Consider the following 14,734-nt stretch of genomic DNA (forward strand, 5'->3'; position numbering starts at 1 on the left):
TATTTCTAAGTCTGAATCCAGTCAGAAATAAGATTTTTTGAGTAACAAATAAATAAGATCAGACACACACACACACACACACACACACACACGGAACGCTGGTTTCTAATATGCACAGGTTCTCTAGGGTTTAGCCTTTCTAGTCTCTCAGCCTGGTCTTCTGAGTTCTCTTACACGTGCGAGGGTGTTAAATATGCCTATGAAATACAGCGTGGCTACTGAGAAGAGCAGCTACTGGAACAGCTGTGTATTTTCTACAAAGGATTTCCAAGTGGTTTACACTTTTTTTCATAACAAATTGGATCCCAATGTACCTTTCTAGAAAACCAATAGGATCATTGTCTTTCTATGACTAAATACCAAACATCCTTATGGGATGAAAGCATGCTTTTCAGATTATCGAGTTTATGTGGAAGCCAAGTCTGGAAGCCCAGAATTTCTCTAGAACACCTATGACTTATATAAAGATATACTAACTCTAACTCCTCTTCCTAGAAATTCAGAAGCTCAAGTTCACAACCTGTTAGCATAATTTTCCTTGCCAATACCATTACGCACCTCTTGACAAGAATGACTTTATTTGTAAAATAGACAAGGAAACCTCTGTACTATTTCAGTGGTTGACTGATTTCCCTCCCTCCCTACCAGCCTCCAACCTATGCTATTTATACTGCTGCTAGAAACTTCCTCCTTGTGGGCAAACACTGATCCTGACACTCTTCCCCCCGTCTGTTGAATGAAATCCCAAATGGCATAGGCATTCAAGACCCTCAGCATTCTAGTGCGCATTTAGTAATGTTTCTAATGAAAATAGTAGTGGATTTTCTAAGGCTGTTTCTTGTCCTGCCCTCAGCACTGCTAATTTATTAAACCAGGATCACATCGCTTCTCGGCCTTTTGGCTAAGATCAAGTGTAAACCAGAATCACTCATTCCCAAAGACTTCCCCTGGCACATAGTAGTGACCCAATGAATATTTTTTGTTTGATGAGATGTAAATAGGCAATCTCACCAATTCCTCTAACATTCTATCTTCCATTTATATCCAGCTAGGCAACCAGAAAGCTGCATTCTTAGAATAGATTGGTTGAGGCAGTGATTACCAGGAGAATTATTGAGAGTTTATCCTATTAAGATACAAAATGATACAGCATGGGACATTTTAATTGAACTTTTGGTGGGAGTCTCCCTCACTTACCAGCCTGTGCTGAGGTACAGGCATGTTGTAAAGTGCTCAATCACTGTCACTTCTCTTGACCAGGGCTTTGATGAGTTACTAAGAACACATTTTGTTCTTTACGAAAGTCCTAGAAAAAGCCCCAAGATTGGGTGGCTTTGGTGAACCACAAATACTCAAGACCATGAATATTGACACTACTTCTGACGTACGTTTGCTGCTGGAATATAACAGAATACACGAGAAATGACAAGTTGGTTTCCTATGGAGAAAGCAGGTGGCTAGTATATGGGATGGGAGACAGACTTTTCAATCTTTCCCTCATTATAATTTTTTTAAGTTTGAACTATGTAACTGTATTATCTTTCTTAAAAGATTAAAAATAATGAATGAATAGATTTATATAGCATGGGAAACCAATTTTCTAGAAGCAAAATTTGATTTGCAGGTATCATTATTTTAAATAATTTTGAAAATACATCTTTTGAGCTGTGAGAGAAAACATGGGTTCTTCAAAAAAAGAGGTAAAAATCCTACAGCCAAAAACAGCAGAAAAAATTGTAAGGGAAAAGTAATATTGATCTGATGCAACCATTATGAACAACAATGTCAAACAACAAGACATCTGAAAACAACAGCAATTCAAAAAAATAATATTTTCACAGTGGCTTAAAGCCATGTCTTCAACAGTAGATTTTACTTTCCTATATGTGCAATTAAAAACTATATGTAAATACACAGTGAGTTTTTATTGTACCACTGCACTCTAGCCTGGGCAACGGAGCAAAACCCCATCTCGAATGTGTATATATGTGTATACATGTGTATATGCACAAACATATATGTTAGGTTTGATGAAGGCATGGATAGACTTTGTTTTTTTCTTTTTTGGAGAAATAGATAGTCTTGGTGAAGTACGATTGACTTAAAAAATTATGATCTAATGGTGATAATCTGAATATATATATATTTACATATATATATGTGTGTGTATATATATATATATATATATATACATGAAAATACAAAAGGAGTTTTAAATGATGGAGATTATGTGTGTGTGTGTATATTTGAGATGGAGTTTCACTCTTGTTGCCCAGGCTGGAGTGCAATGGCGCAATCTCGGCTCACCACAACCTCTGCCTCCTGGGTTCAAGCGATTCTCCTACCTCAGCCTCCCAAGTAGCTGGGATTACAGGCGTGCACCACCATGCCCAGCTAATTTTTTCTTTTTAGTAGAGATGGGATTTCTCCATGTTGGTTCGGCTGGTCTCAAACTCCTGACCTCAGGTGATTCGCCCGCCTCGGCCTCCCAAAGTGCTGGAATTATGGGCGTGAGCTACTGCACCTGGCCCAAGTGATGGATATATTTTAAAATATCAGTGGGTAATAATTTGAGGAGTTTACATCTGACCCCCCCAGTGGAAATAACCTAAAGGGAAGTCCTTTAACCTATTTCCTCTACAAAAGCCTTGAGTATGAATCTTCAAATCCTGTTGTCCCACTGTGGGTCTCTGTATGTGGCAAAAGCTCATAGGCAACAGTTTTTCTTATTACTATAGGAAAATAAAACTAAAAAAATTTCCCATTAACAATGAATTAGGGCCGGGTATGGTGGCTCACACCTGTAATCCCAGCACTTTGGGAAGCCTAGGCGGGTGGATCATCTGAGGTTGGGAGTTCGAAACCAGCCTAGCCAACACGGTAAAACCCCATCTCTACTAAAATACAAAAAATTAGCTGGGCATGGTATCATATGCCTGTAATCCCAGCTACTTGGGAGGCTGAGGCATGAGAATCACTTGAACTCGGAGGGCTGAGGTTGCAGTGAGCCAAGATCACACTACTGCACTCCAGCCTAGGTGACAGAGTGAGACTCTGTCTAAAAAAAAAAAAATTAAGCCAGGCACCACGGTGACTCACGCCTGTAGTTGCAGCACTTTGGGAGGCCAAGGCAGGCGGATCACTTGAGGTCAAGAGGTGGAGATCAGCTTGGCCAACATGTTGAAACTCTGTCTCTACTAAAAATACAAATATTAGCCAGGTGTGGTAGCACGTACCTGTAACCCCAGCTACAGCCTGGGCGACAGAGGACTCCGTCTCAAAAAAACAAACGATGAATTACTCACATTACATAGGCCAGTTTTGTAAGAGTAAAAAACATAGCTTAAAAGGTTTTAGTTGTCCACGCCAATTAAATCTTGACTTGCCTAGAATTGGCCGTCCTCTGTCAGTAAATATATATAGACCAGGATTGATGGCTCATGCTTGTAATCTCAGCAGTTTGGGAGGCCAAGACGGGAGGACCACTTGAGCTCGGAAGTTTGTACCAGCCTGGGTAACCTAGAAAGACACCATCTCTATAAAAAATAAATAAATAAATAGTACTCTCCTCCTGCTACCCAAGATGCTGCAAGGAAAGAAGGCCAGAATGATGAAGGCGGCTCCGGCCCCTGCTGTTGGGAAAAAGCAGGAGGCCAAGAAAGTGGTGAAGCCCTGCTTTGAGAAAAGTCCTAAGAACGTTGGCATTGGACAGGATATCCAGCCCCAAAGTGACCACACCCACTTTGTGAAATTGGCCTGTTATATCAGGTTACAGTGGCAGAGAGCCATCCTCTCTGGCTGACCCATAAGTACAGACCAGAGACAAAGCAAGAGAAGAAGCAGAGGCTGTTGGCCCAGGCTGAGAAGAAAGCTGCCGGCAAAGGGGACATCCCCAGTAAGGGACCACCTGTCCTTCAAGCAAGAGTTAACACTGCCACCACCTTAGTGGAGAACAAAAAAGGTCACCTGGTGGTGACTGCACATGACGTGGATCCCATCGAGCTGGTTGTCTTCCTGCCTGCCCGGTGTCGTAGAATGGGGGTGCCTTACTGCATTATCAAGGAGGGGACAAGACTGGGATGCCTAGTCCCCAGGAAGACCTGCACCACTGTCGATTTCACACAGGTTAACTCGGAAGACAAAGGAGCTTTGGCTAAGCTGGTGGAAGCTATCAGGACCAATTACAACAACAGATAGGATGTAATCCGCCGTCACTGGGGAGGCAGTGTCCTGGGTCCCAAGTCTGTGGCTCGCATCGCCAAGCTCAAAAAGGCAAAGGCTAAAGAACTTGCCACCAAGCTGGGTTAAATGTACACTGTTGAGTATTCTGTACATTAGAAAACAATTAAAGTAATACAAAATTTCCTTCAAAAGAAAAAAATTAGCCAGGCATGGTGGCATGCGCCTGTGGTTTCAGCTACTTGAGAGGCTGAAGTGGGAGGATCACTTTGAGCCAGGGAGCCGTCATCATGCCACTGTATTCCAGCCTGGGAGACAGAGTGAGACCCTGTCTCAAAAAACACACAAAAAACAAAACACACACACACACACACACACACACACACACACACAAAACAAAAAGCAAAAACCATGTTCAAATCCCTGTTCTAATTTTCTTAGCTTGGAAAGGTTTGGGGTGTATACTTGTAGAAACATTTCTTTTTCTGTAACTCTCCTGCTGTTTTCTTTTACTTTTTCTAAACAAATATTTTTGAGGGTTGGGGGTATTACTTATTTATTTCCTTCATCCCCTCAGAGTTCAAACCATAGAACAAAGAGCTAATCTTTCTACAATCTGTCTTCCCATTGTTGGGATATCTCTTTTCCTGTATTTTCCCCTCATATATTCCTTCAACTTGCATGTCTTCTTTGCTGAATGGGCCTTGATGTATCATTATCCGTTCATCCCTAAGCTCACGAATGATGAAGAAATCCATAACGTCGGAACTTCCTTGACCTTTGGATTTGGCACGTTGACCTGCTGGATCCAGGCTGCACTGACACTCAAAGTCAACATCAAGAATGAAGGACGGAGAGTTGGAATTCCACGGGTTATTCTGTCGGCATCTATCACTCTCTGTGTGGTCCTCTATATCCTTTGAATGTGAAAATGTTCTTTTGCCAGTAAGGTGAAAACAAGTAAGTTGTCTCTGCAGAAGAACCCAGTGGGTTAGGATATTCTGCCAGATCATCTCAGAATCTTAAGGCAAAACAAAGGTAAATGGGTATAAAAACAAAAACTCAGACCGATTTTTCATGCCAAAGGGGAGACGGAGAAATAAAAATAAAACAAGGTCTGCCCTGTCCAGATGAGGAAGGTGTCATGCACTCTCCTTATCACTAATGATGTAAAAGTTATCATTTGTGAAAATCGGAGAATGCATAGCCAAAAGAGAATTGTCATTTTTTCTCCAGCTTGAAACAATTCATCTGTGACTTTATTAACAGCCCTGTTATTTCATTTCATTTATTAGCTCTGAAATGAATTTCAGAGGGCCAATATATTTATATCTTCCAGGAAAAGAATGAAGCTTTTCTGGAAGACAAATTCAAGCATTAAATTAATGTTGCATGTGTAGCTTTCCTCAAATATTTGAGGTTTGGGGATGCTGTTCATTTCTTTTCCTCCCCTCAGAGTTTGAACCAATTGAGAATAGACAATAAAAGTCAGATGGGGATGGATGAAGAAATCAGCCTTTATTCTAGTAAACCTGAAAGGAAAATGCTGAAGGGCTCCTTTCTCACACCTTGGAATTCAACTTAACCACCCAGTAACAAGCAGAGAAACCAAGGAAAGGCAGAGGAGAGCAGCTCACTCACATATCCCAGAGAGAGTCTATCTTAGGGTGGGATGCAGTGACATCACTTGCTAACAGTGCAGCCCAATAGAAGCCTTCCAGTTCCCATCACACCAATCAGAGCAGTCACTCATTCCATGGAGTGGAGTAATCAGAAGCGTTCAACGCTTTGGGAGGCGGAGGAAGGAGGATCACTTGAAGCCAGGAGCTCAAGATCCACCTGGACAATAAAGCGAGACCCTGTCTCTACAAAAAGAAAAAAAAAAATCTAAAAATCAGCTGGGTGTTGTCATGAGCACCTGTAATCCTAGCTACTGGGGAGACTGAGGTGGGCTTGCTTGAGCTGGGGAGTTTGAGGCTGTAGTAAGCTAAGATCAACCCTGTCTCTAACCATCAATCAATCAATCAATCAATAATAAAGACTTGGTGCTGTGGCTCATGCCTGTAATCCTAGCACTTTGGGAGGCTGAGGCAGGAGGATTACTTAAGCCCAGGAGTTCAAGACCAGCCTGGGCAAGATAGCAAAACCTGGTCTCTATAAAAATTTGTTTTAAAAAAAAGTTAGCAAGGTGTGGTGGTGTGCACCTGTAGTCCAAGATACTTGGGAGGCTGGGGGGGAGAATCACTTGATCCCAGGAATTTGAGGCTGCAGTGAGCTGTGATCATGCCACTGTAAACCAGCCTGGGTGACAGGGGGGAGCCCTTGGCTAAAAAAAAAAAAAAAAGGAAAAGGAAAAATAAAAGAAGTGTTCACTCTAATAAGGTCCTCTTCCTCAGGAAACCAGAGAAGGGAATCAAGGTTCCTAAAGGGTAGACTGTACGGTAAACACAATTATACATCTTCAGTCATAATAATCACCAATACTTATACAGCGTGCTAGGCATTATTCTAAGTACTTTAAATTTATCAACTCTTTTTATCTTCACTTAACATAGAAGAACAGTGAATCACACAGAAGTTTAATGTGCCCAAGATCACACAGATAACGTGTGGTGGATCAAGATTTAAACTCAGGCTCAGCTCTTGCACTTTTTAACCACTACAGGACCCCACCTTAGAGAAGTGGCTTTATCAAGATGGGATTTGGGTGAAAAAGAAAAAAATAATAAAAAGAAAAAAAGAGAAAGTAACTTTAGAATGAAATAATGGCATTCACAGCAACCTGGATGGAATTGGAAACCATTATTCTAAGTGAAGTAAGTCAGGAATGGAAAATCTTTTTTTTTTTTTTTTTTTTTGAGACAGAGTCTTGCTCTTGTTGCCCAAGCTGGAGTGCAATGGCGCAATCTCAGCTCACCACAGTCTCCACCTTCCAGGTTCAAGCAATTCTCCTGCCTCAGCCTCCTGAGTAGCTGGGATTACAGGTGGGTGACACTATACCCATCTAACTTTTTGCACTTTTAGTAGAGATGGGGTTTCACCATGTTAGCCAGGCTGGTCCTGAAATCCTGACCTCGTGATCCGCCCACCTTAGCCTCCCAAAGTGCTGGGATCACAGGTGTGAGCCACCGCACCCAGCAAGAATGGAAAACCAAACATCCTATGTTAGTGGGAGCTAAGCTGTGAGGACACAAAAGCATTAGAATGACACAGTGGACTTTGGGGACTTGGGAAAGGATGGGAGAGGAGTGAGGGATAAAAGACTACACATTGGGTACAGTGTACACTGCTCTGGTGGTGGGTGCACCAAAATCCCAGAAATCATGACTAAGGAACCTATTCATGCAAACAAACACCACCTATTCCCCAAAATCCTATTGAAATAAAAATGAATAAATTTAAAGTTCAAAAATAGCTAGAAAAAAAAAGTATATCAATTTCTTAAAAAAAAAACAAACAGAAAGTAGCTTTAAAATATGAATAGAAGCAGACCCTAAGATGAGGGTGGAAAGAATAAAATATGAAAATATACACAGTTCAGAGCCCATTCTCTGGTTAGTGGAGTATTTGGACTATTTATTTCTTCTTCATTCACAAATTTCCATTCCACCATTTTGCTGATTTTCCAAAGCTCTACAGTCACATTAGATAGAGAACATTTAAGGACTTAAGTTCAAGCCAAAATACTTGCTCCTTACTAGCAACCTAATAAATACTTTATGATCAAAAAGGTCAAGACTCTGCCAATATGGGATATTTGTGATTTCTCCATTAATTTAAGTAATAAGTGAATATTTCTTTGGCAATATTTTGCACCCTTGTTCGGAAGAATGTGCAGACTTTAAATTATTCTGAGATATTGTGTGTGTGTGGTTTTGTGTGTGTGTGCGTGTGTGTGTTTTTAATTTTTTGAGATGGAGTTTCACTCTTGTTGCCCAGGCTGGAGTGCAGTGGTGCAATCTTGGCTCACTACAACCTCCACCTCCTGCGTTCAAGTGATTCTCCTGCCTCAGCCTCCTGAATAGCTGGGATAACAGGCACACACCACCACGCCCGGCTAATTTTGTATTGTTAATAGAGACAGAGTTTCACCATATTGGTCAGGCTGATCTTGAACTCCCAATCTCAGGTAACCTACCTTCCTCGGCCTCCCAAAGTGCTGGGATTACAGGCGTGAGCCACTGTGCCTGGCCTTTTGTGCGTGCGTGCGTGCGTGCGTGCGTGTGTGTGTGTTTCAAGACAGGGTCTCACTCTGTCGCCTAGGCTGGAGTGCAGTGGCATGATATTGGCTCACTGCAACCTCCGCCTCCCGGGTTCAAGCCATCCTCCCATCTCAGCCTCTAGAGTAGCTGGGATTACAGGCATGCACCCTCACATCCGGCTAATTTTTGTATTTTTAGTAGAGATGTGATTTCGCCATATTGCTTAGGCTGGTCTTGAAGTACTGGGCTCAAGTGATCTGCACTCCTCAGCCTCCCAAAATGTTGGGATTACAGGCGTGAGCCACCATGCCCAGCCTATCCCAAGTTTTGAGCTTTCACCAAATGATTCTGATTCATGTTCTTTCTGAACATGTGGAATCTTTTTTTTTTTTCCGGTTCTCAGGTGAATGGATCAAAGTCCAGTCAGCAGAGCAGTCTGGCTGAAGTAATTCACATTCTTGCTCTCTGAAAATTTCCCAATTTCATGTCTAATTTCAGAAGATAGAACTAATTCTAAGGAGACCTTTCTAATCTTTCTAAGTACATGTATTTAGCTCCTCAGACACTTGGCTCTTCACTAAAGCATGCTATGAATGTCTCACCCTTCTCCTTCCCAGCTCCTCCCTCCATTTATTCTGTTGTGTCTATACAGATACACAAACACACACACACACACACACACACACACTCCATATATATCAAGGCATAAGAATCTGATCTGTTTCTTTTTTTTTTTTTTTTTTTTTGAGACAGTGTCTCTCATTGTCGCCCGGGTTGGAGTGCAGTGGCACAATTCTTGGCTCACTGTAACCTCTGCCTTTCAGGTTCAAGTGATTCTCCTTCCTCAGCCTCCCATCACGCCACCACCCCTGGCTAATTTTTTGTATTTTTAGTAGAGACGGGGTTTCACTTTGTTGGCCAGGGTGGTCTCAGACTCCTGACCTCGTGATCCACCCGCCTCAGCCTCCCAAAGTGCTGGGATTGCAAGTGTGAGCCACCGCGCCTGGCCCTCTTTTTCTTTTTTTAAAACTGGAGCCTTGTTTTCACCCTAGCTAGAGTGCAGCGGTGCAATCACAGCTCACTGCAGCCTCAAACTCCTGGGCTCAAGTGATCTTCCCACCTCAGCATCCCAAAGCACTGGGATTACAGGCAGCTACCCCACCTGGCCTCATCTATTTGTTTGTCATGCAAGTTTAAACGTGATACCAGGAATGAAAGTAGTCTATACAGTATTGTCTAAAAGACAGTAGTGAAAATTAGAACAGTCAGAAGGGCCAGCCACTAGACATTGTTAGTAGTACTGCAGAGCCAAACAGCTTACATGTAGGTAGTTAGTAATTTGATATGTTCAAAATTATTTCTGCAGATATAATGATAGCTATGAACTCACAGTCATTTGCAGTGATTTCTTCTTTTTTTTTTTTTTTTTTTGAGATGGAGTCTCGCTCTGTTGCCCAGCCTTGGGTGCAGTGGCCGATCTCGGCTCGCCATTTGCAGTGTGAATCATAGTATGCCATGATTTTTTAAAAAATAGCTTGATTTTTCTGGCCAACTAATTTCTTTGGAATTCTAATCTTTTTGGTAACCTCCCAGTTTCTTAAGCAGCTACAAAGTACAGCTGTTGAGTGCATGGCGCAGGAGTTAGAGCGCTGGTTTGAGCCCAGCTCAGCCAATTAATACCTGTGTGACCTCAGGCAAGTTACTTACCCATTTGGTCTCAGTTTCCCTATTTTTAAACAAACTGGCAATGATTTGGATAGAAGAGTATTTAAGGGCAAACAGAACATGTAAAAAAGAGAAACAAAATGATAAGAGGATTGTTGTGAGGATTAAGTGATACTGTCCATGAAGGCACCTAAAAGCGTGTCTGTGACCAAATAAGAGCTCAGTCATATTAACTGTTATTGTTCATGTCGGTTTTCGTTTTCAGCAAGCTCTAGCAGGCTACCAGCTACTAGTGACGAGGAAAGCCAGACTTTTCCTATACTCTCGCTCTGCCCTGGAAAGATTTCAGCTTTAATGTGCCTGATGCGGGTATTTTCCTTGACCGCTTCTCTCCAGACTTCATCCTCATGGCCCAAAGCATCCACATGTACGCAGCAAGGGTCCAGTGGGGCCTGGTCATGTGCTTCCTGTCTTATTTTGGCACCTTTGCCATGGAATTCCGCCACTACCGCTATGAGATTGTTTGCTCTGAGTACCAGGAGAATTTCCTAAGCTTCTCAGAAAGCCTGTCGGAAGCTTCTGAATATCAGACTGACCAGGTGTAACCCATCAGTTTTTCCTTGCTGGTGAGGTGAGTGTGACAGTGGGGGAGGGGCCAGGAGGACACACTCACGGGACCTGACACAGAACCTCATTACACACACACACACACACACACACACACACACACACACACATTCATGGCCACATTTGCCAAATGAGCTTTTCAGGGCGAGTTATTTCTTTAATGAAAAAGCACAAGCCCTTATGTGTGGAAATACACGCTGTTACACTGAAAATATATGCACGACAGAGCAAGAAGCTTGTGCATGGTCACTTCTTCTCCGTCCCCTTCCCAGCACTCCCTCCTCTTCCCGTTCTCTCCACATGTCTCAAGCACCCTACTGAGTAGGGCAGGCCAAATGTTCCTTGGGAATCACGCCAACTCCCGAAGTTGCCTTCAGGTCCAAAGGGCTTGGAACCAGCTCGCGAGGAAGTTCTGAATCTGGCGCTAATTTTCTTGAATGGATGATAGTGTATCGTCAAATAGGACAGAAATTCTATTGAGATTTGACCCCGTGTGGCCTGCGGAAAGGCATGGTGGGTAGAACTTTGCCACGGAAGCCCCCTTCATCGTTGTTCAGTGGTCGGCTGTGTGGATCCCAGGAGAGGAATATGGTAAAGACTGTGAGGGAAGAGCCCACCACCATGATTTGGACCTGGTGCACTGTGACTGAGAATGATTTCCAAATGTGAATATTTGGAGGGGTTTGTCTGCCAGGCTCGGAACAAGAAGGGGGCAGTGAAGGTATGGTTTAGTGTTTGCTTCCATAGTATGCCATCGACAATTTTTTTATATTCCATGGTTTATTTTTCCTTCAAGTAACTACCATGACTCTCTCTAAGCCTCATGGACAAGATCTAAACCAAATGCAAGAGCTTAGTGTGCTTTGGGTTCAGCCATGATCGCAGAAAAACAAAGGTCACCTGCAGGCTTCTGTTGGACGCTAAGAAAATAGTCACAGAAAAGTGGAAAGAGATATGGATGTGCAGAGGTAATAAGAACTGCTGCTGGACGTTTATCAAAGATAGGCATTTTAGAGCATCTTGTTGCAAGTCCAAATCTGGGGAGACTTTGTTAATACATATCGTATGTATCTTTTGCTCAAATTTAGTATTTTTTTAAATTAATTAAGGGCTTTTCAAATTTGGAATTTGTAGAAGCCAGTTAAAAGAATACCCTTCCTAAAAATCAGAGTGACACAGCTGGTCCCCCTGCTAGCCAGCCCGCAGTTCCCAGTTCCCACCTGCTGAGAGTTCAGAACTCAGACTATAGGTGTGGGCTTTTGAGGCTGGGCTTCATGACGAAGAGCAGAATTCCAAATTCAGACTGTGTTGGAGTGAGCCAAGTGGACAGTCCCTCCACGAGTGCACTTTGTTTCAAGAAATCCTCAGATTTATTTACTCCGTAGATGCCTGGGATTTCATGGAATATAATATGAAAAACATTTTTTAACTCAACCAAAATCTGAACTTCTTGAGGAACAGGTCAATGTCTTTTCATCTGTGTATTTTTCCCCACCTCCTAGCACAGTGCCTGGCACATATTAGGTGCTCAATAAATAATTTAAGAGTAGGAAAAAGGAGTGTCAGAGAGAGACTCAAAGCTGAGTGAGACAGCATGGAAGATGGCTATTTCACGTGAGACAGGAATGGAAGTGGGCATGAATAGGGGTCAGATGGGGGAGTGAGAATCCCTGTAAGTAAAATGTGATGAAAAGAACAAGCAGAGAACAAGATTCTCCTGTCAAAAAGGCATCTTACTGTAAATAGTCCAAGGTGACATTTGTTAGTTTTGAATACTGCTTTTTTGGGTTTCTTTTTTTCATTTTTATATTTTAAAATTTTTATCAAAAAAACAAAGATTTATGTAGTTTTCTTTTATTCTACACAATCCAAATTAAACAGCTTTTGGTGATGCAATTGTACACTTTCTTAAGAATATATCTAAATAGCACATTTTAGCAGAATCAAGCAATGACTGACATTATTCATTGGGATCTAACCACTAAATAAAATTCTTTTATGCATAATTGTGATTTTCTTATCTCTTATACCACCATTTCTTCTCTAATATTGAAGCATGTGAAAACCCAGTCAGATATTATGTTAAAAATGAACTTAAATTTCTTTATTGGTCAGGTATTTTCCAACACCATCAACCAATTCTCTGATTCTCCCGGACACCAATTGGGTATCTACAATTCAAATTCTGACACTAACTACCCGGAGTTAGTGTCAGATTCCACAGGTTTAAAGCCTGGGTCCCACAAAACTGCCTCACTTCCACTGCCAGTTACAAGTACTGGGTCCACAGGTGACCTTCATTTCTGTCCAGCTTGGCTACAAAGTCAAGGGGGCTCCCACACACCGCCCACTTAAGGTTCAATAATTTGCTAGAACAGCTCACAGAATTCAGGAAAATACTTAATTTGCTGGTGTTTGATGAAGGCTACAACTCAGGAAGAGCCAAATTGAGAAGAAGCACAGGCGAGACATGGGGAGGTGCCTGGTGCTCCATGCCCACTCAGAGCGCACCATCCTCCCAGCACCTCGCGGTGTTCATCTACCTGGGAGCTCTCTAAATCTTACCATTCAAGAGTATTTTATGGAGCTGGATCTCCAGACACCCTCTCTCCCCAAAGCTCAAAAGGTCAGTGGGTCAGGAGGTGTTTCTGCTGGCCGACCGCAGCCTGGGGTTATCCAGGTGCCCCACCCTAAGTGAATTCATTAGCATAAACTCAAGTGTGATCAAAAAGGGCTCATTATGTAAAACAAAAGATACCCCTCTCAGTAAACTTCAAAGGTTTTAGAAGTTCTGTGCAGGAACTGGGGACAAAGACCAAATATACCTATGCACCCCAGAACAATTTTTCAGTCAAAAACTGACTGAATATAAGACAGTGGTCTCATAAGATTATAATACTGGCTGGGTGTGGTGGCTCATGCCTGTAATCCCAGCACTTTGGGAGGCCAAGGCAGGCAAATCACCTGAGGTCACAAGTTCGAGACCAGCCTGGCCAACATGGTAAAACCCCGTCTCTACTAAAAAATACAAAAAGCCAGGTGTGATGGCACGTGCCTGTAATCCCAGCTACTTGGGAGGCTGAGGCAGGAGAATTGCTTGAACCCAGGAGGTGGAGCTTGCAGTGAACCGAGGTCACACCACTGCACTCCAGCCTGGGAGACAGAGCGAGACTCCATCTCAAAAACAAACAAACAAAAACAAAACGGGAAGATGACAAAACTTGACCTGATAAAACTTGTCCTTATTGTGAACTGACAATAAGGAAAGTTTTATCAGGTCAAGTTTATCATCTGTGTTGTTTGCTGGATTTTCTCTACCCCTGGTGTGGAAAAGCAAAATTTTTGTATCCTGAAATTGGTAATCTACTGGTTACCAATGGAGATGGGATACCACTGTTGATATTATTTTTGTACTCAGGCATTGTGTCCTGAGGATAGGTTAGGTTTTGCTGTCCCAATATAAAACTAATAAAGCTAAACTTTATTTCTCATCCTAGATGTCTGTCCAGGTTCAGCATGGGGTTCTGCTAATTGTAAGAACTCTGACCGTGGCTGATCAACGTTTCCTCTCAGCACATGCTTCCCACTGCTGCTCACAGCCAAGGAAATGTGGCAGACTGCTCCCTACCTCTCAGAGCTCCTTCCAGGAAGGGCAGACATCACTTAGCATACATTTTGTGGCTAAGGAACCTGAGTGGCCTTCTCTAAACATGGCACTCCTACTATGTGCCCACACTGGGACACACATTTGTGAACAGCCCAGTCGCCACCACAGGATCCTTAACTTCTTCAGTCGTTGTCATTCCTTTGAGGTGCAAGTTCCAAAGAATCATTAGAGAAGCCATCATAATTCAGAAAGAGAGGAAAGGGACCATCTGCAGGGTTGGCACTCTTTGAGTCTCAGTGCTTTTCTTACTGTACCTAGATCGATAAGCAACACTTCACAATTCAATCATCCCCTTGCCATCTCTCTGCTTAAAACACTTTTACTTGGCTCTCAGAACATTGTCCCCTTTTAATTTGCCTCCTGCTTCCCTCTCCTCCCAGCTTCCTCTGCTGGG

At 42.6% G+C, this 14,734-nt stretch overlaps 1 protein-coding gene across 1 annotated transcript in view; it reads left to right on the top strand.

Moving 5' to 3' along the window:
- Positions 1-12,679, top strand: part of TMEM150C (transmembrane protein 150C) — a 77,393-nt gene extending 64,714 nt beyond the window's left edge. Inside the window, exons 7-8 of the mRNA XM_032239781.1 lie at positions 4,914-5,091; positions 10,443-12,679. Coding sequence (XP_032095672.1) covers positions 4,914-5,091; positions 10,443-10,651 — 387 coding nt within the window. The 3' untranslated portion in view covers positions 10,652-12,679. The remainder of the gene's footprint in view (positions 1-4,913; positions 5,092-10,442) is intronic.
- Positions 12,680-14,734: the final 2,055 nt, after the last annotated feature.

Source organism: Sapajus apella, unplaced genomic scaffold (genome assembly GCF_009761245.1).
Source record: "Sapajus apella isolate SASKATOON/1434 unplaced genomic scaffold, GSC_monkey_1.0 scaffold45, whole genome shotgun sequence".
NCBI classification, from domain to species: Eukaryota; Metazoa; Chordata; class Mammalia; order Primates; family Cebidae; genus Sapajus; species Sapajus apella.